General features: G+C 43.1%; 1 protein-coding gene across 1 annotated transcript in view; it reads left to right on the top strand.

The window, feature by feature from the left end:
- Positions 1 to 23,115, top strand: part of wge (winged eye) — a 215,585-nt gene that overhangs the window by 177,609 nt on the left and 14,861 nt on the right. Inside the window, exons 20-27 of the mRNA XM_065452681.1 lie at positions 9,317 to 9,460; positions 10,225 to 10,381; positions 13,175 to 13,292; positions 13,823 to 13,898; positions 16,790 to 16,898; positions 20,080 to 20,199; positions 20,723 to 20,854; positions 21,963 to 22,399. Of these exons, the coding sequence (XP_065308753.1) occupies positions 9,317 to 9,460; positions 10,225 to 10,381; positions 13,175 to 13,292; positions 13,823 to 13,898; positions 16,790 to 16,898; positions 20,080 to 20,199; positions 20,723 to 20,854; positions 21,963 to 22,399 (1,293 nt within the window). The remainder of the gene's footprint in view (positions 1 to 9,316; positions 9,461 to 10,224; positions 10,382 to 13,174; positions 13,293 to 13,822; positions 13,899 to 16,789; positions 16,899 to 20,079; positions 20,200 to 20,722; positions 20,855 to 21,962; positions 22,400 to 23,115) is intronic.

Raw genomic sequence — 23,115 nt, 5'->3', positions numbered from 1 at the left:
CCCATGGCGCGCAATCTCATCATCATCATCACCACCACCATCATCATCATCCTATTTTACGGACACTGCAGAGGCCTCTCCCTGTGATCTCCAATTACCCCTGTCCTGCGCCAACCGATTTCGACTAGCGCCCGCGAATTTCCTAATTTCATCGCCCCAGCTAGTCTTCTGCCGTCCTTGACTGCGCTTCCCTTCTCTTGGCTCCCATTCTATAGCTCTAATGGTCCACCGTTTAACCTGCGCATTACATAACCTGCCCAGCTCCATTTTTTTTTTCTCTTAATATCAATTAGAATATCGGCTTTACCCATTTTTTCTTTGATCTAAACCACTCTCTTGCTATCTTTTAACTTTATGTCTAGCATTTTTCGTTTTATCGCTCATTGTGCGGTCCTTAACTTGTTCTCAAGCTTCTTTGTCAGTCTCCAAGTTTCTGCCCCATATGTCAGCACCACTAAACTGCACTGATTGTACACCTTCCTTTTCGATGATAATGGTAAACTTCCAGTCAGGAGCTGACAATGTCTGCCATATGCACTCAAACCCATTTTTATTCTTTTGTGAATTTCTTTCTCATGATCAGGGTTCCCTGTGAGTAATAGACCTGGGTAAATGCACTCCTTCACAGACTCTAGAGGCTGACTGGCGATCCTGAACTCTTGTTCCCTTGCCTGGCTATTCATGATTGTCTTTGTCTTCTGCATATTAATCTTCAACCCCACTCTTACACTCTCTTTCTTAAGGTCCTCAATCATTTGTTGTAACTCGTCTCCAGTGTTGCTGAACAGGACAGTGTCATCTGCGAACGGAAGGTTGCCAAGATATTCTCCTCGATCCTTACTCCTAAGCCTTCCCAGTTTAATAGCTTGAATACTTCTTCCAGGCACGCAGTGAATAGCATTGGAGAGATTGTGTCTCCTTGTCTGACCCCTTTCTTTATAGGTATCGTCCTGCTTTTCTTGTGTAGAAGTAAAGTAACTGTGGAACCTCTGTAGATATTTACTAAGGTATTTACCTAAGCGTTCTGTACTCTTTGATTACGTAATGCCTCTATGACTGCTGGTATATCTACTGAATCAAACACCTTTTCGTAATCTATGAAAGTGATATAGAGAGGCTGATTGTAAAATGCGGATTTCTCGATTACCTGATTGATGAGACATGGGTGTGATCCATTGTAGAGTATCCCTTCCAGAAGCCAGCCTGTTCCCTTGGTTGACTTAAGTTCAGTGTTTACTTTATTCTATTGCAAATTATCTTGGTGAATATTTTATATAATACTAGGAGTAAGGTAATGGGCCTATAATATTTCAATGATTTAACGTTTCCATTTTTGTGGATTAGTATAATGTTTGCATTCTTCCAGTTTTCTGGGACCCTTGCAGTCGATAGACACTTTGTATAGAGAGCCGCCAGTTTTCCAAGCAATATGTTTCCTCCATCTTTGATTAAATCGACTGTTATTCCATCTTCTCCTGCCACTCTTCCCCATTTTATGCCTTGCAAGGCCCTTCTGACCTCATATCTAGTTATAGGAGGAGTTTCTGTGTACTGTTCATTATTGTTTCGAATAGAGTACTCCTGAGTCCTCTGGGTACTGTACAGGTCAGTATAGAATTCTCCCGCTGCTTTTACTAGAACTTTGAGATTACTGATGATATTGCCCTGCTTATCTTTCAGTGCATACATCTTGGTTTGTACTATGCCAAGTTTCTTTCTCACACTGATTTCATGCTGCATCCATTTTTTACGGCTTCCTCAGTCTTTCTCACATTATAGTTTTCGAATATCCCTTATTTTCGCCTTGTAAATTTCATTTCATATTTCACCATTAGGGCTTTTCCAGGTCCACTTTCTGTTGCTACGCTTTCTGAAGAAGGCGTTCATTATTCACAGCTTATTCCTTTCTGCGAATTCTACCAGCATCTCTCCTCTAGCATTCCTAGAATGGACGTCATAGTTGCCAATTGCTTGTTCACCAGCCTGCTTTTTCCCCACTTTTGCATAGAAGTTACCCATTACTACAGTATACTGAGTTTGCACTTTTCTCATGCTAATTCAACATCTTCATAAACTGATCTACTTCATCATCATCGTGATTGGATGTTGAAGTGTAGGCTTGTACTACCTTTAATCTATACCTCTTATTAAGTTTGATTATGACTACTGCTACCCTCTCATTAATGCTGTAGCATTCATCAATGTTGTCGCTATGTCCTTATCGAATAAGTTTCCTACCCCATATTGCTTCTTGTCTGGGAGACCTCTATAGCAGAGGACATGGCCATGAGTCAGCACTGTATAAGCCTCACCAGTTCTTCTAATCTCACTAAGGCCAATGATATCCCAAACAATGCCTGATAGTTCCTCAAAGAGTCTTGCTAAGATAGCCTCAATCGACAGAGTTCGGGTGTTAGATGCAGATTGAATGGGACATCTTCAAGAAGCATGGAGAATGAAAACCCAACTTGGTTAGGGAAAGCGCACTCCAGAGCAAGTTAGGTGGCCAGTGAACTCGTAGCGACAGTGGAGCGATGAGGAGGGCAAAAGAAGGATTGAAGGAACGGAAAAGGTTGATAGGGCCAATTTTCATTGGCGGCCTGTCCTGGTCCAAAGTTTCTTAGCACCCTCTGCTGTGTTACAGGTCTGACCGCCGCATTGGTCAGTTTCTCCACAGCTCCTGGGGTCCGAGGACCATGGGTTGATTGTAGGAATTGTGAGGGAGGTAGTGGCCGAATACTGCACCAGGGATGCCAATTTCTGTTCTGGTGAGGGAGCGTCTTTTGTTGAAGCTTAGTGGGTGTTCCTAATTTGGTTTTACCTGGATTAGTATAGCCCCACTACCTCTTGGCATCTTTTGCCGGTGTGAGGCACCACTCCAAGCCTGGAGACATAGTGCGCTGGAGGAGGTGGAATTCGAGCTCACCATCCTCAGATTTAAAAAGAAAAAGGAAAGAAAACCTTTTTTCTTATGAGGATTCGATCTTCTGACTATGGCAGCCAAGTATCCGACATAGCATAGTCAGATAATCCTCTAGGCAGCGAGGCTATCTTATCGCGGAGAGGTCCAGCCCAGAGGGCTTTACATGCCTAATAGATCCCTTGATTTATCAGAGTGTCCACTAACCGGGAAAACCGGGAATTCTCAGGGATTTTGAGTAGTCTGGAAAAACTCGAGGAATTTGGGCTTCTATCAGGGAAAATTAGCTGTAATTTTATGGAGAGGGTCCAAAGCCAAGGTAATGCGCTGGCTCGAGTAACAGACAGAAATCGTAATGAATCGTCTTTGACGCCCTGTCGTCGGCTGGAGGAGTTGCCAGTGTACAGTCAACGACCGACTTTCCGGATTCCCGATAATTTGGATGGCTTCGTGGCACCACCACGTACCCCATAGAGTCAATGTATCAGAACGTCAAATTTCTGACGCAAGAAGTCTTCGCCGTCCAATTTTCTGGACGTTTTGCTGTGACCACAGGTCCGACATGGCATTAATCAAAGCCACCACCGCTGCCATTTTGATTATCTCCCCGCCTCGAACCGGCGCTCTCGCACGCAGATCCGCTGGCAGCCGTAGCCACCACTGTGGCAACGCAAGGCCTAGCTGCTTCGACGTTCGCTATGAAGCTTCTTGCCATTGGGTGCCGCCTTCTTTATTGAAAGAATTCGCTGCTGTCAGCAATGGCACGGACTCTGCCTTTGCGGTCCGCGTGATTGGCTTAGAAGCTTGGAAAGCATGGTGCGTTGCATCATGCTGGTTCCCAAAAGTCAACTTTGCCTTTGTACAGGAGGGCTACTTGGTAAAGCATACGCAAAAGTATTGCGGTGAAGCATAACAAGCGTAGGAAGGGGCTATTTCCACTTGACACGGTAAATGCATGCAGTAAATGCATGCATTTATTTTTTCCAACTGGCTGATTTTTCTGACATTTGCGCGGTCCCGAGGGAGTTCGAAATATCGGACGCGGACTGTGCAACTGACCGAGAAGATGCTTCAAATGGTCCGTGGGGCGAATGAGTGGCGGAAGGAGGACCTACACATTAGGGAATGAACGGGAAAGGAAGGTTGCTGCCGCCGTTTCGAGCTAAAAAACAAAGTGTTGGCTGATGCCGAGTTGCAGGTGTCTCTCATCCAAACCAAAATAAACTCTTTAAAGCAGTGAAACACAACACTGAGGCATCGTGCGAGGGCTGAGGGTTTGTCAGGACAGTTGAGGTTGACTTGCAAGCTGTTGAGAGAGAATCTCAATTGTGACAAAGTTCGGGCCTCATACCACTGAGCTTGCTATCAGTTGGTAGAAATAACTCATATTGGAAAATACTTGCTTCTGTATGCATCTCCTTTTTATTTGTATTTGAGAATGTCCGACTCGATTTGCAATTTTTTTTCGAAGACATATTATTTGCTGTGCATTTTACTAACCCCTTCCTTCTATTCTTTTTTTTTAATAACATAAACACTACTCTTTAGTATTGTAATTGGATTAAGTTGTTTTTTAACATTTTCTTCATATGCTTACTAGACAGTGGTAGCATTGAGCGATATTGTTTCAGCCCGTCTTAACATAAAACATAGTTCTGCATCACTCAGGGAATTTCGCCAAGGCACTCAGGGAAAACCTGGAAAACTCGGGGAACTTAGAAATGTCAGCTTGGTAGACACCCTGTTTATCCTCCATAATGTGGATAAATCACACATTCACTTAAAATGTGTGTGAAAAAAAAAAAGAAAAAGGAAAAAAAGGGGGAAAAAAGAAAAAAAAGCATTACTGAGAAGCCCTGAGTCGTGTATACACGGAAATTCACCCGTTTGCTTCTTGTGCCTGCCTGCCTCCGGCCGCTTTTTTGCGGGCGTTTTCTGGCCGCCATTTGCATATATACTGAAAATTTCACTCCAGAGTAAATACTAAGAGTGGCAAGATGGGCCTCCAGAACAGTATGGTTCTAAGCTGCGCTTAAAGCAGACGACCTTGACAGCGTCTAGGTGACCTCGACCTTTCTACAAATTTGGACAGCGCTTATACCAGTGCGAATGAGAAGAAAGAAATGGTGGAATGGCCCCCTTAGCTTACCAGGAATGCTTCAAACCCATACACTAGAAAGTCAGGAATGCTATGCCTCATTTAAGCAACAGCAATGGCGTCTGTCATCTCTATCAGTGCAAAGTTCAACGAAGTCGAATGGATTGGTCAAGCTGGAAAGCGCGGAAGCATGTGTGAAGGTCGGGCCAATTAGCTACCGGAAGGCATGCTGATCTTATTGGATACGCGTGTTCAGTGTTCATGCATGCAGATTTATGCAGTTGAGAGCTTTCTGCCCATATGCAAGTACAGAGACCAACTTGTCACACATGCTCACGGCCTGTGGACCCGAATGCCACTTCCGCCATTGTCAATCTAACCCGTACTCACGATCTCACAACCAATCACTGATGAGCCACCCGTAGGAACATACCAGCGACAAGCTTGCTGCAATGGTTTGCGACCCGTTATCAAATTTGCCGGCGGCAAATTTTCATCACGGCCACAACATTGGCCGCACTGTCTAGCCCATTAGGCCTAATCAAAGCTGTGTTGTCGGGTATTGGCAACTAAAGTTACGGTTTCGTACCGAATAAACTTATCAACAGCAGTCGCACAACCTTCATAAAGCCAACAAACCTCCTCACCAATGAAAGCAAGTGTACGGATGATGATTGTTCACGGCTTCCGTGTTTGTGAAGCGCCATACATGGTGGCTACAGTGGGCCCTTGTTCCGAACGTTGTTCAAAGGCGCACAAAGGTCCTTTTTCATAGCTTCGAGCAGCCTGTCATGAAACATCGGATTTACATGGCGAGCTTGAAAATGTCATATGGCCAGCACGCTGGCCCCCGGCTGCATTACATTAAATAATTTGTTCTATCTGTGCTTGTTCAATCAAAGTTTGACGGTAATGCAGTGTAATGCGAGCCTCACTGTGTGGTTCACACTTGCATAACAAAAATGTGCTGCTTAGATGGCAATGAAAGAACTGAATGGGCCCTTTTTTCATTGTAATCTAAGTTGCAGTTCTTGATTTTACAGGTATGGACCAGTTAGCCCTACAGCCTGTACTATTATTAAGTTACATGGCATAAAGTTTGCTCTGGTTGGGGACTTAGCAAACCTGCAAGTGTTTGACTGATGGCATCTCGCAAAGAGAGTAGCGTGTTTAAAATAATAACAGTGCAAGAAACAGCAGCAAACGAAGAAAGACACACAGCGCTGACTTAAAATTTCATATAAGAATAGCGCAACAAACAGGGACAAAGAAAGACACACACAGCGCTGACTTCCAACATGTTGGAAGTCAGTGCTGTGTTTGTTTTTCTGCATTTGACCTTCTTTCTAGTGCTGTTGTTATTTTAAACATGAGCAACCGACATGCCGAAGTCTTTACCCTTCATATAGTACATTGGTCTAAGAGGCTACTCTGTCAGACCTAGGTTGAGTGAATGTGTCTTGTGCTTCACTCAAACTACTAAAAGCATGAGCAGAGGTGCACCTTTCTTGGCATAAAGCTTGTGTTATATGTGCTCTAACGGTACGGGCAAGTCTAATCGCTGTAATAGTATTTGCAAAAGTACAATACAAGATATTAAAAATCATCTTGCCAGGTTAAGAAACCTGCTTGTGTTACATATTCAGAATGCTGCTCCAAGTATAATGTGAGATATATTTTTCTGTTTCTGTACTTGAATGTGTAGTGATCTCGAGCATTAGAAGACTGCCCTTTGCAGGAAAGCCAATATTTTGTTGATGTGTGGAGAATGCTGGTACATACGTACTGCAGTTGGTGCACATTATCTAGAAAGCGAGGGTGCGGCATGTGGCAAATTGAGTTACAGCATTAAGTAGTCTGAAGACCCAGTTCACCGTCGTGATGTGCATGTCTACATGGTCCCATATGTGCAAACACAGCTGTCTTGCATGCGTATGTGACCTCTTAGGACATTACATCGTGTTACATGGTGCAGTGAATGATACATTACTCTTCATGTGGCCATGCAGGCTCCAGCACGTGTGCAGGTGGTCCTCTGACACACATAATTCTACAGTAGATGATCACATGACCTGCCATACCTAAGGCTTCAAATTTTCCCATTATGTCTTAACACGCACCAAAGTTCGAGTGGACAGATTCATTAAAAACTGCTTCGACCATATTACAAGCATTCACTATGTCAACTGGCCATTGGCACTACGCTGTACTTGACCAACATACCTGTGCCTACTATTTATCACTTGTGCTTTTTGGCCCAGGTTTGTCGTAGTAGATGATTTGAGAATTTCGTTTTAATTTCCTGCCTTTGTAGATGTTTTCAGGTGGATGAAAACATTAATCCTTTTTTGCTTCCTCATAGCATGTTGGGTGACTCCTTGCATCCAGTTACTTATAAAAATGGGTCATTCTCAAAGGCTTGCTTGTGCCAGCTTTGTGTTTGTGTCAGTGTAATTTGCTCAAGTGCAGCGTCACATTGCCTGCTATGCGGTGTGGTGTTGCTTTTGCTGATGCTGCAAGAAACGTCAAGTAAAAACTGTTTTCTTTTATGGCCAGATAGGCTAACAAACGCCTTGGGAATTGCATGTTAACATCATATGGTGGCTGAAAAGACAACCATCGGTGTGCAGTCCTATCAACATGATTACCATGACAACTGAGAATGCATTTGTTTCACACAGTGTTGCCAGAAAGATGCATTTACAGTCATGTTGGGCTATTTTATTGTTACTGCATTTTGAATAACCTGGCATTTTACTTTATTTTGGGTTGCATGCTTAAGGCAAACAGACATTGAAAATTAGGCACTGTTGCTGCCTTTTCTGGCAAATCTTATGTTTGCTTTCCTTTCTAGTGGTTTTTCTGCTAGTTCACACTTCGATTTGTGCTTACTTGACGCACGGCACGAACATAGGCTCTAGCCATGACACCAGCTTGTTTCACACTGTGCCTTCCCTCACACAGTACAATACACAGTGGTATACAAGAACAGGAGCATATTTAAAAACTTTCCTAGCTTTGCTTGTATGTTTGGCCAGTGTTAGATCGCATAGATTTAACATTTGGCCACTTTTCTATGTGGCATCAGACAACATTCATTGCGTACCATCTGACACTACCCTTCCATAGTCCTCCCTGCACCATTTTCCATGCTTCTTTCCTTGTTTCACATCTTCCGATTACCAACTTTCACTGGTACCAACAAGAATTTTCTCCTAATGTTATTTTTCAGAGTGAAAGGTAAGTTGTGCACTCATAGCTCACTTGCGGTGTTGTAAGCCATAATATATGCTTTACAATATTGCCATCATCATGTCATCATTGTGTCATCATGGCAGCGGCAAACACCAATGCATAGATACGCGTACTATAAATAAATGTGGCCAATTAAGTTAAGAAGGTTACATTTCAATTCCAACTACAACAAAATGCTGTAGTTGGAATTGAAAGTTGGCATAAAGAGCTTAGCTTCAGGTGGTATAGGTATAGAGCTGTTTCAATGCAAAATTTTACGTTTTAAACATGAGTAGATGCATCACAAGGAGTCAGCAAAAAAATATGCTTTTAGTACCGAAACTGAGGGGACATGAGAAAAAAGAAAGCCACCATTATGGTTTGCTGTAAGTGACGCATGATCCAGAAGCATTGAGAACCAGTGCATCTCCTTGACAGGACATCTGAGATTAGGCAGTGGCCACAGCTGCCCAGGACACACTGAAAAATTTCAGAGGCGGCATACTGCGATTCATGTTATGTCCACTATACACAAGCTGTACGTGTCATCTGCTTAGGTGCAATTTAGAGGCTGCTAATGATAAAATTAGGCAGTAGCAGCCCTGAATCCTTGCCAAGGTCACTTCGATGGTGTATGGTAGTACGCATCTATAACCAACTTAGCCAAAGTGTAATTTTGGTCCAGTTCGCCTTTAAAGCATTAAAAAATATCTAGAAAGACGTCTTAAAGGGTTTGAAACCTGCATGCCTTCCATTCAAAATTTGGCTCTGTAATTGTGGGTGCCAGCAAGATGCTGGAAAAGTACATGCGCTGGAAGGATCTGATGTTTTACGGCACAACAACAACTATCGATGAGAAAATGGAAGGTGTTGTGGTACATCATCTGGCATTGGCATAAACAATTTTTATGAGAGTTGATCGTTGAGAAGAACTAGGGTGTAGCATTAAACAATTTCAACAAAAGAAAAAAAAACATTTTCTTTTTTTTGTGGACTTTGCACACTGCCATATGTCTGGACTTAGCAAGTTGTATAGACTCAGCTGAGGTGTGACTTCTTTCCAGGCGAATGCCACTACACCCACGGCTTCCAAACCTTCTGGCAAGGCCACAACTGGCGCAGCTGCTCCCTCTTTTCCCTTGGAATGCTCTGAACCACCGAGAACTGACCCCAATCCCAATGCTTCTTCCTCCTCTACTCCCACTGTGGTTAGCATGCATTCACTATCATCACTCTTTCTTCCTCTTGAGCGTGTGTGTGTGTGTGTTTTTTGGGGATTCAACTATTGAGCAACTGGGCCATCACATGCACGTGCTGTGGCACAGCAATGCATGAAATAAAATTGATCTCAGATATGTCAAACTCAGATATATCAAATTATTGTCTGTATTAAACAGTTAAAAAATCTCCTTGAAAATCCAAACAGCATAGCATACACACAGAACCCCTGTGGCGCCCGTTCGGCGTCTGTTCTAGCCCACCTTCTACTTGTGCCATCGCTGCAGTGCGTCCACTGCGGGCAAAATATGAAGCTCTCCTATAGCATCACGCAGAAGCTTCATGACCAGATGGAAAGTAGTGAAAGACCTTGGTCCAACCTATCATATTAAGCATTGCCATTTGTTGGGCGTGTTGGTAAACTGACCTGGAAAGCATATTTAGCATCAGCAAACAAGGACAGAAGGGAGACGACACCACAATGCGCTAACTTCAACATATCATATTAGGTGTGTTTCATGGTGATAAATAAGCACACTATTCAAGATTGCAGCATTCTGTTTGTGAGCTGCTTGGCATTGAAAGTCCTGAATGTAGTGTGACATATGACACCTTCAATTTTGCCTTAGATATCTTGCGATGGCAAAAGAGAAGTTTTACATGGTGCCCTTGTGCATAATTATATGACTAAATGTGTACATATCGAACGCTGTTTGCATGCCTAGGATGACCCAAGCATCTGGTGTTTTTCTAGCGCCGAGTGGCCAGGCGGAAATTGGTGTCTGTGCTCCGCAAGTGCTCTCGAGCAGTTGGGCCAACACCCAATGACACCGACTCAGATGACCAAGGGAGTGACTCAACTGAAAATGTGCCCTTGAGCCGGCTCTCGGCAGCTGTGCGAAGTGGTTTGGGTGAGCTCACTTTTTTTTTTTGTTGCTTGGTCATCATACATCTTTTTATTTTATTTTCAATTGAGACTTTCAAAGCTTTCAAAGATAAATTCTTGGGATTGTACAGATAAGCATTTGAGGCCTCTGCCATGTCTGAATTCAAATCAACCTTGTACTGCAAATAAAAAGAAAAGAAAGAAGAAGAAGAAAACAAGGAAAGTGACAGTACAGAGATTGTTTTAGTGGGCCTCTTCGATTATGTAATCCCAGACTGTCCACAAACTGTCTGCAGCGTCCGGTCTGACTAGCCCTGCCAGAAGAGTGGGTCAGTCGCATGATCCAGCTGTTGGGGCTGTTCAAGGTTTCATTCGAGAACACCATGACCCGAAGTCACTCTCCTGGCCACCATTATCTTCTCTTAGCTACTCGCAGATAGCCCCCTACTCAACAAATTCATTAGCATGGCCTCTGAAATGTTGCAGTTTGAGCGGACACATCACCGACACAACCTTAAAGCTTGCGTAGTGGAATAGCAGCCTGAGTGCATAGAATGTGTTTGCAAGCGCAGTTTACGATGCGCTCTCGATCTTTGTGCCCTTTAACCGCTGTAATTAAGCTGACTGATTGCCTGCAAAATTTAAGCAGAATTTCTACAGAGACATAAGTCGGGGTCGTGCCACGTCGCCGCTCATGCAGAAAGAATCTGCCGATGTCCTCGAAGCTCGTGAGACTGCCTACTAAAGGCCCGACACGTGTCTAGGATAGAGCGCATGTACACCGTCTACTAATCCTAAACGTCAAAAAGCAACCGCTTGAACTTGGCAACAGAAGGGATCAACATGTACGTCAACAGCAATTGGCAAAGCTCCGATTGTATATCACCCCAGCTACTGGTGTGAAATAGCCACATTCAATATGATATGCTTCCTTGCACACCAGTTCCACTCACCTGAAAAGTGAAATCTACCTGTTTGCTATGCATATATCATCGAACATGACAGACTTGGTGAAACACATCAAGAAAAGCAAACATGTGCACTTGATCACTGTGCTTCTCTCTTAAGAAATTTGAAGACTAAAGCTGCAGCAATTAGACTGCTTGTGAAGAAGTCACATGATGGCACACAATGCACTACTGTAACAGAAGCAATAGCTGAGTGCACAATATGTGCCGTCTCGAATGCGCAAGGTATGCAGACACACACAGCATCTTTCACAACATGGCGTCAAACACCTCGCGCATCTTTTTAAGACAGCCATCGTCCGCTAGCTGCTTGTGCTTGTATGAGCAAAAATCTACTGACAGCTCCGAGAGCCTGCGGACAGTCTGCAACTTCCGGTCCATGAAAAAGGAACACTATTCTGGCAGCTCTCGGACAGGTGGGTGGAGTTTCCGAAGCTGTTCGAGAAACAATGCGAGACAGGAGTCTCAAGCAGTCTGGAACTGTCAGGGACTGATAGTCGAAAAGGCTCACTGATATACTCACATTGGGCTTTTAAATGCCAATGTACACAAATACATGTTCACTCTTACACCACAGTGCTACATGTGGCACAATTTTCTCTTTCTATCATTTTATGTTTTCTGATTTCAAAAGGGCATCTTCCTTGTTGTATTTTTTGCTGTGAATGCAACTCATGTTTAATTCTTGTCCTCTAGTTATAAACACATTGTTCATTTGGCTTCTTTTGCCTTTAACGAAGTGCAGTACAATTTGAATTTTGCTAAACCACTGCACTGTCTCTCTGGAATCGGATTTCTAATGTGTGTGTGTGTTTTGTTTGGACTGGCCAGGGATGATAATGCTTTAGGAACAGGAAAGTATTAAATATCTTGTAGCAGCCGATATTTACAAGACCTTGTGTCTGTTTTAGCATGTTCACTTTTATTTACCTTACCCTTACAGTGGGCTGTAATGTAGTGTGATTTCAAATTCCTTGTCACCATTTTGTAGCCTGCAAAGACATTGAGAGTGCTATACCATGGGACCAAAATCAGATTCTGATCGCTGCATGCAAAGCAGCTCTTGCTAGCTATCTCTTTTGATGATAATGTTTGGTTTTTATTTAATTGTTTTGATAAGTATGAGACAAGGGCTCGAGCTCTGACATAAGGGATCATCTGGCTCGGTTTCTTTGGTAACATTATGGGTTGATAGTTTTGATCAGTCTGTCATGTGATGGTACATATAATAAACATGGTATGGTGACATGTGCTGTCTTTCAATCTCACGAACAGCATTAACCTGCCATACCCTGAAATTATCCCAATAATATTCTGCCAATTTATTGGATACAATATACACATATAAAAATTTCTTTAATGTGCAATTTATCAATCATATTCACCCTGAACATCAGATTAGAAAACATATTTTGAAAAAGAGGGTTTCAGTTGACACGTACATTATTTGTAAATGAAATCACTGAAACATAAAGGGAATGAAATAACAATTAGCTGCCAAATTTGGGACTTCCTGAACTGCTAATACGAGCTTGTCTCTGGCAAGCAGAGCACGCAAACTGTTGTCTGAACATGCAGGGCTTATCTTTGGCAATAGTAATAGTAGGCAATTGACTTCGGGCAACTGTAGGCTGGTCCTTGAATTTAGAGTTGAAATTTTACACAGATAGCAATGGTTTTGCAGGTGTTTTAGGTAATCCTTAATAGTAAATGTTGCAGGCGAAGTAATGTCGCTTTCATTGGATTAAGTTGAGAGTATGCGCACTAATTGCTCATTAAAAGGGACGTCAGCTATCGTTCGGAACCAGTGCTTGCTGAAAAAGGACTTTGTTTTGCCCTTGTTGATGCAGATCAACCGCAGCAGTGCTACCTCCTGCCCGAGGATCTTCATGACCTCACCCGTGTTGTAATGCTAGAGGATGGCCTGTTCTATACAGGCTACATCAATGAAATTCAGGCACCAGATGTGTAAGTGCTCAGGAGCTTAACGGAGCAGGTCGTAACAACCTGTTCAGATTCTTTGTGCTTACCCTTTTTTGTCATCAGAGTGCATTGTTAATGGGAGAGTAAAATAATCTATCACAGGTGCTGGTTGATAAAGATTTTTTTTTTTCTTGTTTCATAAAGTTGCCAGATTGGGTACTTGTGCTTGCCGCCAGCTTTCAAAAGATAGAATGAAATCTAATCTCCCTTTTCTAGATGCATTTGAGAGAAGGAATGCCCAGCCATTTAGTCACTGTCTACATGCAATCATCTAACTATAGCTACATCAGATGTATCACAAAATAAAAGACAAGACAATATAAGATGTGCCCCACAGAGCCATTGCTTTTCACTCATAGATTGGGACTTTCGGTTCTACCTTCAAGTCTGTACATGAGTGTTAATGCACGATTAAGTCATCGCACGAATTTTAAAAATACTTTTTTGCCCCAACATTGTTTCTTTTAAAAAATTTTTGTTATTATTATTCCCCCCCCCCTCCCCCCTTTTGGCAGCTATGGCATCACACTTGACGGCGAAAGAGGCAACAGACCACACATATTTTCACGGGAAGAGATCCTCAAGGAAGCGGTGAGCTCCCATTTTTCAGCAGCTCTCTGCAAATGTTGTGCGAGGTGCTTTAGAGCACTTCAACCCACTGCGGTGACTTAGCGGCTATGATGTTTTGCTGCTAAGCACAAGGTCGCGGGATAAAATCCTGGCCGTGATGGCCACATTTCGATGGGGGCGAAATGCAAAAACGCTCGTGTACCATGCATTTGGGGCACATTAAAGATCCCCCGGTGGTCAGAATTAATCCGGAGTGCCCCACTACGGCGTGCCTAGATGTGTACCGATTCTGGCCGCTGTGTTCAGCAGATGACATATCTTCATCAGTCAACCCTGGCGTTGATGTATGTGGCAGTCTCTTAAGGGGCCCCTGAAACGGTTCGGTCAAATTTTGTAGATGCGTAGGGTACAGCTAAAGTTAATAATTCGCTCCACAATTTGTGTAAAGCGTCTCACATTAAGATAGTTACAGACGATTACAAGTTACCCTCCTCCATAGCAATGCATTTTCTCCTCAACTCGTTCGCTGAGTGATCGGGGCTAAGCTCTGCCTTCACTGGCTCTGTGTCATGATGGCGGGTCGTGTCATCTACTTCCGGTTCTTTAGGAATGAGCACGCGAAGCCTCTCCAATCTCTCCGCCAGCTGCTTGGCAGTTGACCTCACGTGAGATCTATTGAAGCAGCGTGTGTTGCGAGCATTCTGTCGTAGCGCCGAACATGTCTGGTATTTCGGTAACCACTGGTGAGCTGGGCATTTTGACAGAAAGGTGGAGGCATAAACTCAAACTGATGAAGGAACTTTAGCGTTGACGTATGTGAGTGGCCTGATAGGTCTACACAGTCCAGCCACCTGGTGGCGCAGAGCTTAACCAGCCAAACAAAGAGCTAATATTACTCTGACCAAGTGTAAAACATTTTAAACATTTACAAAAGCAACGTGTTATCGATTGCGATCCTACGAAATGTTTACACCTGCAGCAAAGAAGAATACACTTCGTTACTGCTACTGTGTTTGGTTGAGCACTGTGCCACCAGGTGGCTGCACCGTGCAGACCATTTCACGTTTGCACTTTTGCTCATCCCTTGAAATGGCAGGGTCAAACGGCAAGGCCCTGACCCCTTACGTTTGTGTTTACCTGAATACCGGACTCGTGAAACGCTATTGTGGTAGTAAGCCTCTGGTGTAAAGTGACGGCCACAAACGTGCAAATTCTGGCGCCGATCGGATAGCAACAGTCCGATGCGCTGGAGCCACTTCGCTCATCTGCTGCCTTGCAGAGGGACACGATGTCGCAGCTTGACATATTGCCACTTGCTACGTTTGCAGTCCACAACACAACAAAGGCGAATCATGGTGCTCGCGAAAAGACTGAGACCGACACTGACCGCGGAGCTCTCTTCAAAATGAAGCACGTTATAACACAAGCAGACGACGCTTGCTGTGTGCCAGAAGTGCTTAAGTGTACTGAGAAATTGTTCTTGTGGATTCTCTTTCTGTTACTTTCTTTTTATGGAAACAAATTAACTCGCATTCCAACTATTACGAACAACATTTGTTCTCCGTAAAGTTGGAAAAATTATCGATGACGTGCCCTGGGTAGCCAATCGGATAGCTCGCCCTACTGACGTCAATTGGGTGAATGACATCAAATAGATAGGGGCGGCTGAAAATTCAGCCAGGCACAGTGCTGCGGTCGGCAGCGATGTACATTTTTAAAGCCTTATAATAAATTACACGCTTTACGTGGAGCACTTAGACGCGTCAATGAATGATCAGAAGCACCTACTCTAAGGACTCAGTACGTGTGTAGAAAATCATCAAAATCGTTTCAGGGTCCCTTTAAATGTCATGATTTCACGGTCATTTTTTGCCTTCTATATTAAATTTTCTTAATGGGTGATAACCAGATCTGTGCCTGTGTCATCGTTGCTGAACTACAGCAGAATGAAGCATATTTGATGCTCATTGCAGACAAAAATGCTTGTCTTCTTTTTTTTTTTTACGTAAAGTACTGAACAAGAATGTTTCGAATGATTGTGAGGATATTGTATCATGGAAATAATGTGAAACATGTCAACAAAGGAGTCTTAATTTTGTTTGTGTAAATACTTTTTACCTGGCATCCACAGCGCTTAAATTGAATGTACGATTTTAGAATTAGCTAGGGATGTGCGAGACCTACATGCTCCAAAATGCACTTGTACCATGAGGTGTACATTCAGTGATAAGCTGTCACATAACACATGGTACAAACATTTATCCTAGAATTACAGCACTTGTAGAACAGTAGCACACACATAATGCCATATATGTGGGATAAATTTTCCCTTCATGTCTATAAATTTTTTTACTGTATAAGTAGTTTCTTTGGAAATAACTGCTAACATTGTAAACTAGTGCTTTAATCTTAGTGTTGTCACTGTACCTGATTGAAATTTTCTGCATAATGCGTTCCAGTACTGATTTCTACTGAAAATTTGTAAGTGTAGATGGAATGAAGTTCCTCCTGGTAAGTAATTTGTAGCCAGTTTTGGTTATATTCATTTGTCACTGCCTGCTCATGTGAGATGAGCAGCACTTTACCTATGGTGAACTGTCATGATGTGTACAGCAGGGATACCACAGATGGCCTCCCAGCTGAAACGTCCTTTGTCATTGATGCACTCGGCACATTTTAGGGCACAGTTGCTGCTAAAAAATTAATCCAAGTGCTTTGTAGGATAGTTGCTGCTATAGTTGCTAGATAGTTGCTACCTTTATAGTGCTACAGTCGTGGTGCTAATGAAATGTTAGGGTAAGCCAAGAATGACATCCTCTCTGGTGTTACGAGCATGTTGTGAGAAGATGCGAGACCTTTATTTTGAGCATGCCGTCCATAGCTTACCAGCCCATGTTGCTCTTACCTGAAAGGTGCGTGAAGTCAAGCCACGCTCCCTGAAAGAACTGCCCGAGGGGCGCCGTGTCTGTGCCTACTGGAGCCAGCAGTATCGTTGCCTCTACCCTGGTCTGGTCGCCAAAGGTGGGCTGTGTGTTCTTCTCTCAAGGATTGATTTGTTTGTTCGCTGCACTTCCATATTTGCATAGTGTGTGCTCGCAGGTTGATAGCCCGGGGTTGCCTACAAAGCATGTATTGGGCAAACAAGGCTTAGAACTGAGTCATAAATTAGAGTTGTATGTACAGGGCATTGAAGCAGTTTAATCATACATTGTAAGCAGCGCACAAACAGATAAGGACAACTAAGGAAGAACACACAGAACAAGCACTGTCTACCAACTGAAAGTCTTTGAGTACGGGCATGCGAATAGCAGTTTTTGAGGGGGAATCATATCAATCTAATAGTTCCATTAGCAAATCAAATGCAAATCAAATAGTGCCAGAAGTGAATCGAATTGAATATAAAATATTTTTTGAATAGTTTGCAAATAATGTACATCCTTCTTACTATTAACGTCAAACAATCTTCAAACCTGGTATTCAAAACAATGTAAAGTTTCTTTCAATACTCATACTGCACATTATAAAGCGTGCTTCATCAAAAGCACAAAGGGAGCATTAGAAACAACTAAGCAGATTGTTGGCAAACTCGTGGTTCTTATGAGAACATGCAGTAATGCATTATCGTATTGTTACGGCACAACCAACAGTGGCACCAGTCAGAAGAAAACAATTTGACGTGTGTAGGTGGAATCGGTCTCGACAGCCACCTTGTTTATGCATCGTTATATGTGACTTCTGCAGCATAACAAATTTGTGAGAGGTGTGAGATACCCATGAGAAACAACAACGTAGCTTCACAGTGGTCGTCACCTTGAACTGGACAACGATGCATAAACAAGATGGCTGTCAAGACCGATTCCACCTACACATGTCAAATCGTCTTCTTCTTACTGGTGCCACTCTTCGTTGCGCTGTAACAATATGAAGTGCATTACGATAACCTTGGGAACCAAAAATATGTCTATGTATACCATCATGACAAGACACGTGTGTAGTTTTTATCGACAGCAGGTTAAACAAAAAAAAAGTACACTTTTCATCTAGTTCAAAGTGCCACGGCAGTGATGTCACTATTCTATAAAGTATGTTGCACAGTATCGTTTTCTCATTTAATCAGATAAGAGGACACAGGTGCTGCATTTATAAATAGAATCAAGCAATACCCTGTGCCTAATTCCATGTCTAACTTTTTATTGCAATTGATCATGTTTAGCCGGAAACACCTAGCTGACTGAGCAACACAGCATGCTCTAATACGTTATGTTTACTGTCGATGGGAGGAAAGCTATTATATTTTTGCTTCAATTACATGTTTGATCACGCACATTATTGGGGATCAAGGTGCTTTCCCGCACTTCATCCCCCAGCTCGCGCATGCTGCTTAGCTTGATCTCCGAGAACCACTGCTTCAGTAGCAACGTGGCGGACATGGCTAGTGCGCTGGAGCTTATTTCCTGTGCAAACGGTACTTCTCCCTCCGGGCATCAAGTCACTGCACGAGCACATGTTACTGGGATGTGCCCTGATTAGCCTCCCAAGTGGCAGCGCCCGGACGCTCTCTCCAGCCAAGCTCTCTTCTGCTGAGCGCTTAATTGCTGCGGCAGATGCTCGCAGGCTCGCAGCGAGTCAGTTACAAGGAACCTCTGCTCCTGCAGTTTCTGTCTCACGGTTGGTGGACCCAGTTAGCCTTAGCGCAGCAGGCGCACATACTCGATCGGTCTTGTGGCCTGTAAGCACATGTGCTAGTATATATCAGCACATTTTCTTGAATAAACTTCAGATGACAGACAGCGCTTGTTCTGTGTGTTCTTCCTTATTGTTGTCCTTGTCTATATATGTGCTGCTTACAGTGGATCACCTCAAACTTGTCCGCTTTACTGTCCTCCTGCAGCTTAATTATACTTGGGTAATCATAACAACTACTGAAGCTAAATGTAGACAGTCATGCTGAAAATATTCGCAAAGGAAAAGTATTGTTGTAAACTTAAATGCTGCGACACTATGAATATGTGCCAGCATTAGAATCACTGCCCTGTCACAGTCATTTACAGCTGTTTGCCATAGTATAATAGAAACCTACTCGGTTGCCTATCTTGTATGGCTTTGAATGCGTTGGATGCTGTGCATTGTAACTGTCTCTGTTGCATTATGATTTGTCTGTTTCACTTCTACTTATAGTCACTGTTCTTGACTGTAGGCAGAGACATTTAGCAAACAAATGGCCTCCTAAAGGACTAAAGTTTAGCCTAGTTGGTGTTTACTGCGTATCATATTCACCGCCCATGTCGTTTTTTATTTTTCTTCCTCTGTCCCTGTCTTTATTTGCGGTCGTTATAATATGTGGCCTCCTAAAGGAGAGCTGCTGCCCTGACTGCACCTGCTCTGCCACTTTCTGTCTTGAACGAGCGTATCAGGAACATCAGAGAGCCACCTTTGTTTGGAAAAGTAGGGTAGTTCGATAATTTAAGGGTAGTGTACTTCCTAGCAAGACATTTCATATGTTGTGTTGCATGGCAACCATGAATGTTGAGGTAGGTTCACAAGAGCAGGTGCTTGGGCTTGTTGGTACTGCATTGCTAAAACTGAGTGTGTGAAAAACACAGACAAACGGACAGGGCTTGTCAAGCCGCACCTTGATGAGCGCAATATGGGAGAACACCTGAAGAAGTGTGGTTTATCTCTGTGAGAGTAACTTTGTGAACGAAGAAAGAAGTTATGCCAAAGGCTGGCGAATTTTCCGGTGCCCGTAGACAGGTTACAGCTAGGGTCAGTTCCGCAAGCATGTGGGCACCTCTTAGCACAACCTTTTTGGCATGGAAGAGCCTACGCAGGAGGTCTCATCCACATGGAGTTATTTATGTACATGTGCAGCGGTGAAAGATTTCTTTTTTTTATCTTTCACTACTCTACTGAGGCAAAGTCATTTTGAAAAAATTCATGCAGGAGATTTCTGAAATGATGTTTGTTTATGCCCAAGGTGTTTTGTAACTTAGAAACTATTACAGTGCCTTTTTAGCTTGTTTTGCAATGCCTTGGAGCAGCTATATAACTGGGATCATTTGCACAGGTTACTGTAGCCAATTTTGGTGTGAATTGGTATCTTTAATCATATGTAACTGGTATTTATGTGCTCTACTGTGCATGATTTGTAAGAAATCATGGTCTTTTAACATTCGCCTCCCAATTTTCTTTTGTTTCACAGCTACCAGTCCAAACCCTTCCCCAAGCAATTCGCTTGTGTATGTGGAATTTGATGACGGTGATTCTGGAAAGATTCCCTTGGAAGACGTTAGGTTGCTGCCACAGGACTTTCACCCTATTGGTGAGGCATTCTCTTCTGTGTGTGCATATGTGTATCCATACACAGCTAAAGTAGACACATGTATGAAAGAAGTTATCATTGTTGTAGCTTGGGGGCCCAATTCCATCATCATTAATGTATTGCATCGGCTATTGGGCATCTGTTTATCACTTGTCTCAAAAATGGTTAGCAAACTGTGGGAACAACAATCGGTTGAGGTAATTACCTCCCATTAATTTGACCCACTTCTGAAGCCCTGAAAGGTGCCCATGTTTCTCTGTGGTGAAAAATGCATTATTTCAAACTGCTTACATAACAAACTTAAAATAGTTAAAACTATAATGGATTTTCATAGGTTTCATTACAAGTGTTATTGGACACACCAAAAGCCATGACTTAGCCAAGCCACCAATGATCACAGGTTGTTCCAGAAAGTGTGGTTTCACATTACCATGCAACTGTGTTGGCCTGTAAGGCCAAGCTGGCATGCCAAAGTTGAGAAAATTTTGTTTATTGGCAGTCATTGGTAACCCTTCCCTTTCAGCTGGAGACCCACATCCATCTCTTGTCTTGAGCAAAAAGCGCAGCCGCAATACAGAGAATGGACAGGAGGCCAGCGCATCAGATCAGCAGCATTCACGGAGAGTGCGAAAGAGAAAGAAATCCAAGACCAAGAGTAAGTGGTGGCGTGCATCCAAATGTGCAGTTTACAAATTATTTGTGTTGGTGGTACCAGACCACTCAAGTAAATGCTCTAAGAACTGCTTTCACAGCTCTCTGAAACCCAAACAGCACAGTGGCCCTACGTGTGATGGCATGCATAGGTTTTTCTTGAGTGCTCAATCATAACTAATTTAAATCTTGCACAGAAAACAAAAATTTGGAGGACACTTAAGCTTCGCCTTTAAGAGTGGAACACGATAGTATTCAAATACCCCTGACTGCTTTTCATGCTTCCCAGCAACTGCAGCTTATGTAGCCATAACGTTTACCGGCAAACGCTGGTGGTGAAAGCTATGCACAAAGGCAAGCTTTCTGGTAGAAATGCAGCCTCTTGCGTGAGTTGATTTCCTTTTATTGTTTCGACTTTTAATATTTCAGTCTGAGAAGAGCTAACATAAAAGATAGGCACTGTCGGTGTTTCTTTTTTCCATTACATTTGTTTGTGGACTGCTGTTCTTAATATTCCAAGGAATAACTTGGTAAAGAATGAAAGACAAGGTATGAGGAACTTTGTTGGTAGAAGAGTAGTTGGTATGTGTGGTTTAAAATATTGTTCAAAATTCTTTTTGCCAAAGCGATGTCCGATGCCAAACGCGAGACGTCAACGCCGGATTTTCTGCGACACTGAGCCCTTAATGTTGTCACGTTAAAACAGTGCAAGACACAGGATACAACAAAGGAGACTGTGTTTTGTGCTGTTACTCGTCTTTTATGCAACATGTACCAACCGCACCAAGTTCCCACTTTATGACAATCAAAATGTTCACTTGAGTAAGTTGGCCTTTTATGCGCACAACAAAGGAAGACGAAAAAAAAAATATAACATTTTTCTACATCAGCGTTTGTTATACCAAAGTTCAACTGTCCATGAACTTCGGAGATAAGTTATGGCGACAGTTGTTGGCAGGCACAAGTCAGTGGAAGAAAATGTGGTAGTGCTTCTATGCTGTCATGTAAAGTGAAGAAGCCACCAAGTCACACTGTCTAAAGTTTCATGATATCTAAAGTGCAGCAGTCATTATGACAGTCATCGTAAAGCAGTCATTGCATTTTTCATGTAGAAACACAAGGAGCAGCTTCAAGCGATGAGTCTGACTCTGACAATGGCGAAGTTTTTGACGTGGCTGACGGAGAAAGTGCATCAAAGAAACGCCGGCGAGAGCACAAGCATCACCGGCATCACAAGCACCATCGCTGTCATCACCGGCACAAACACCACAAGCGACACCGGGAACATTCCAACGAAGCTGATGACAAGACGGACAGTAATGGCAAAGCGACACGACGAGACAGCGCAGCTACAAACGCGTCCACGTGTTCCTCGGAGCCTTCAACCTCAGGATCTTCCACGCACTCATCGGTGCCCAGTGGCTCGGGAAGCAGATCAGGATTGAAAGTTCGGATCCGGACTTCATCTACAGAAATGCAGCAGGCAGATGCAGAGAGCAGTGATGATGCCTCGGAAGATAGCAGTTCATCGGATGAGGCTGAGAGTGTGGTGAGTCTAAGGTTTCAGCTTGCAGCAATTAAAATGCGGACCATTTATGGAGCTAGAAAAATGAAGAAGTTGCTGTGTTTTCATTGCATCTTAAAACTGCTGATTCAATTAGGGATTTTGCTTAGCTCATAATTTTATTATTTGTAGCCAGAGCAGTACCAATACAGAGCAACTGCTGCAGCAGCAATCGACGAAGATGAGATATCCAAAGAATTCCAAGTTATTGAAATTTTATTTTGAGGATGCAGCGATACGCAACCATTTTAGGTCACATTATATTCTCCTGAAGGACAAATTTTTACCACATGTTTTCATTGCCTTATGTGTGTACATGAATAAAACCATTTCTTGTGTGCATAGCTGCTCATATATTAACTCTTTCCGTACCGCACCCATTGGGCATCGTTAGCCGGCTAACGATGGTTTGAAACGCCGGTTTTTAGACTTTCCGCACTGGCCACGGAAACACTGCGCTATCGGACATGAAGGAGGAGAACTATTCTTTTCTTTTCTAAGCAGTAAGCTTTTTTCCCCCAGGCAGTGATTTTTGAACGCACTCCGAAGTTTTCAAGATCATCAAAGTAGCAAGCAAAAATAGCCGCCCACTATCGATGGTTTGAAACTCCGCTTTCGAGACTTTCCGCACCGCTCACGGACACTCTGCGCCATGGGACGTGAAGGAGGAAAACTATGTTTTTATTTTATAAGCAGTTAGC

Source organism: Dermacentor albipictus, chromosome 8 (genome assembly GCF_038994185.2).
Source record: "Dermacentor albipictus isolate Rhodes 1998 colony chromosome 8, USDA_Dalb.pri_finalv2, whole genome shotgun sequence".
NCBI classification, from domain to species: domain Eukaryota; kingdom Metazoa; phylum Arthropoda; class Arachnida; order Ixodida; family Ixodidae; genus Dermacentor; species Dermacentor albipictus.
Note: the sequence above shows the minus strand (reverse complement) of the source record. Positions and strands in the feature narration are given on the sequence as shown.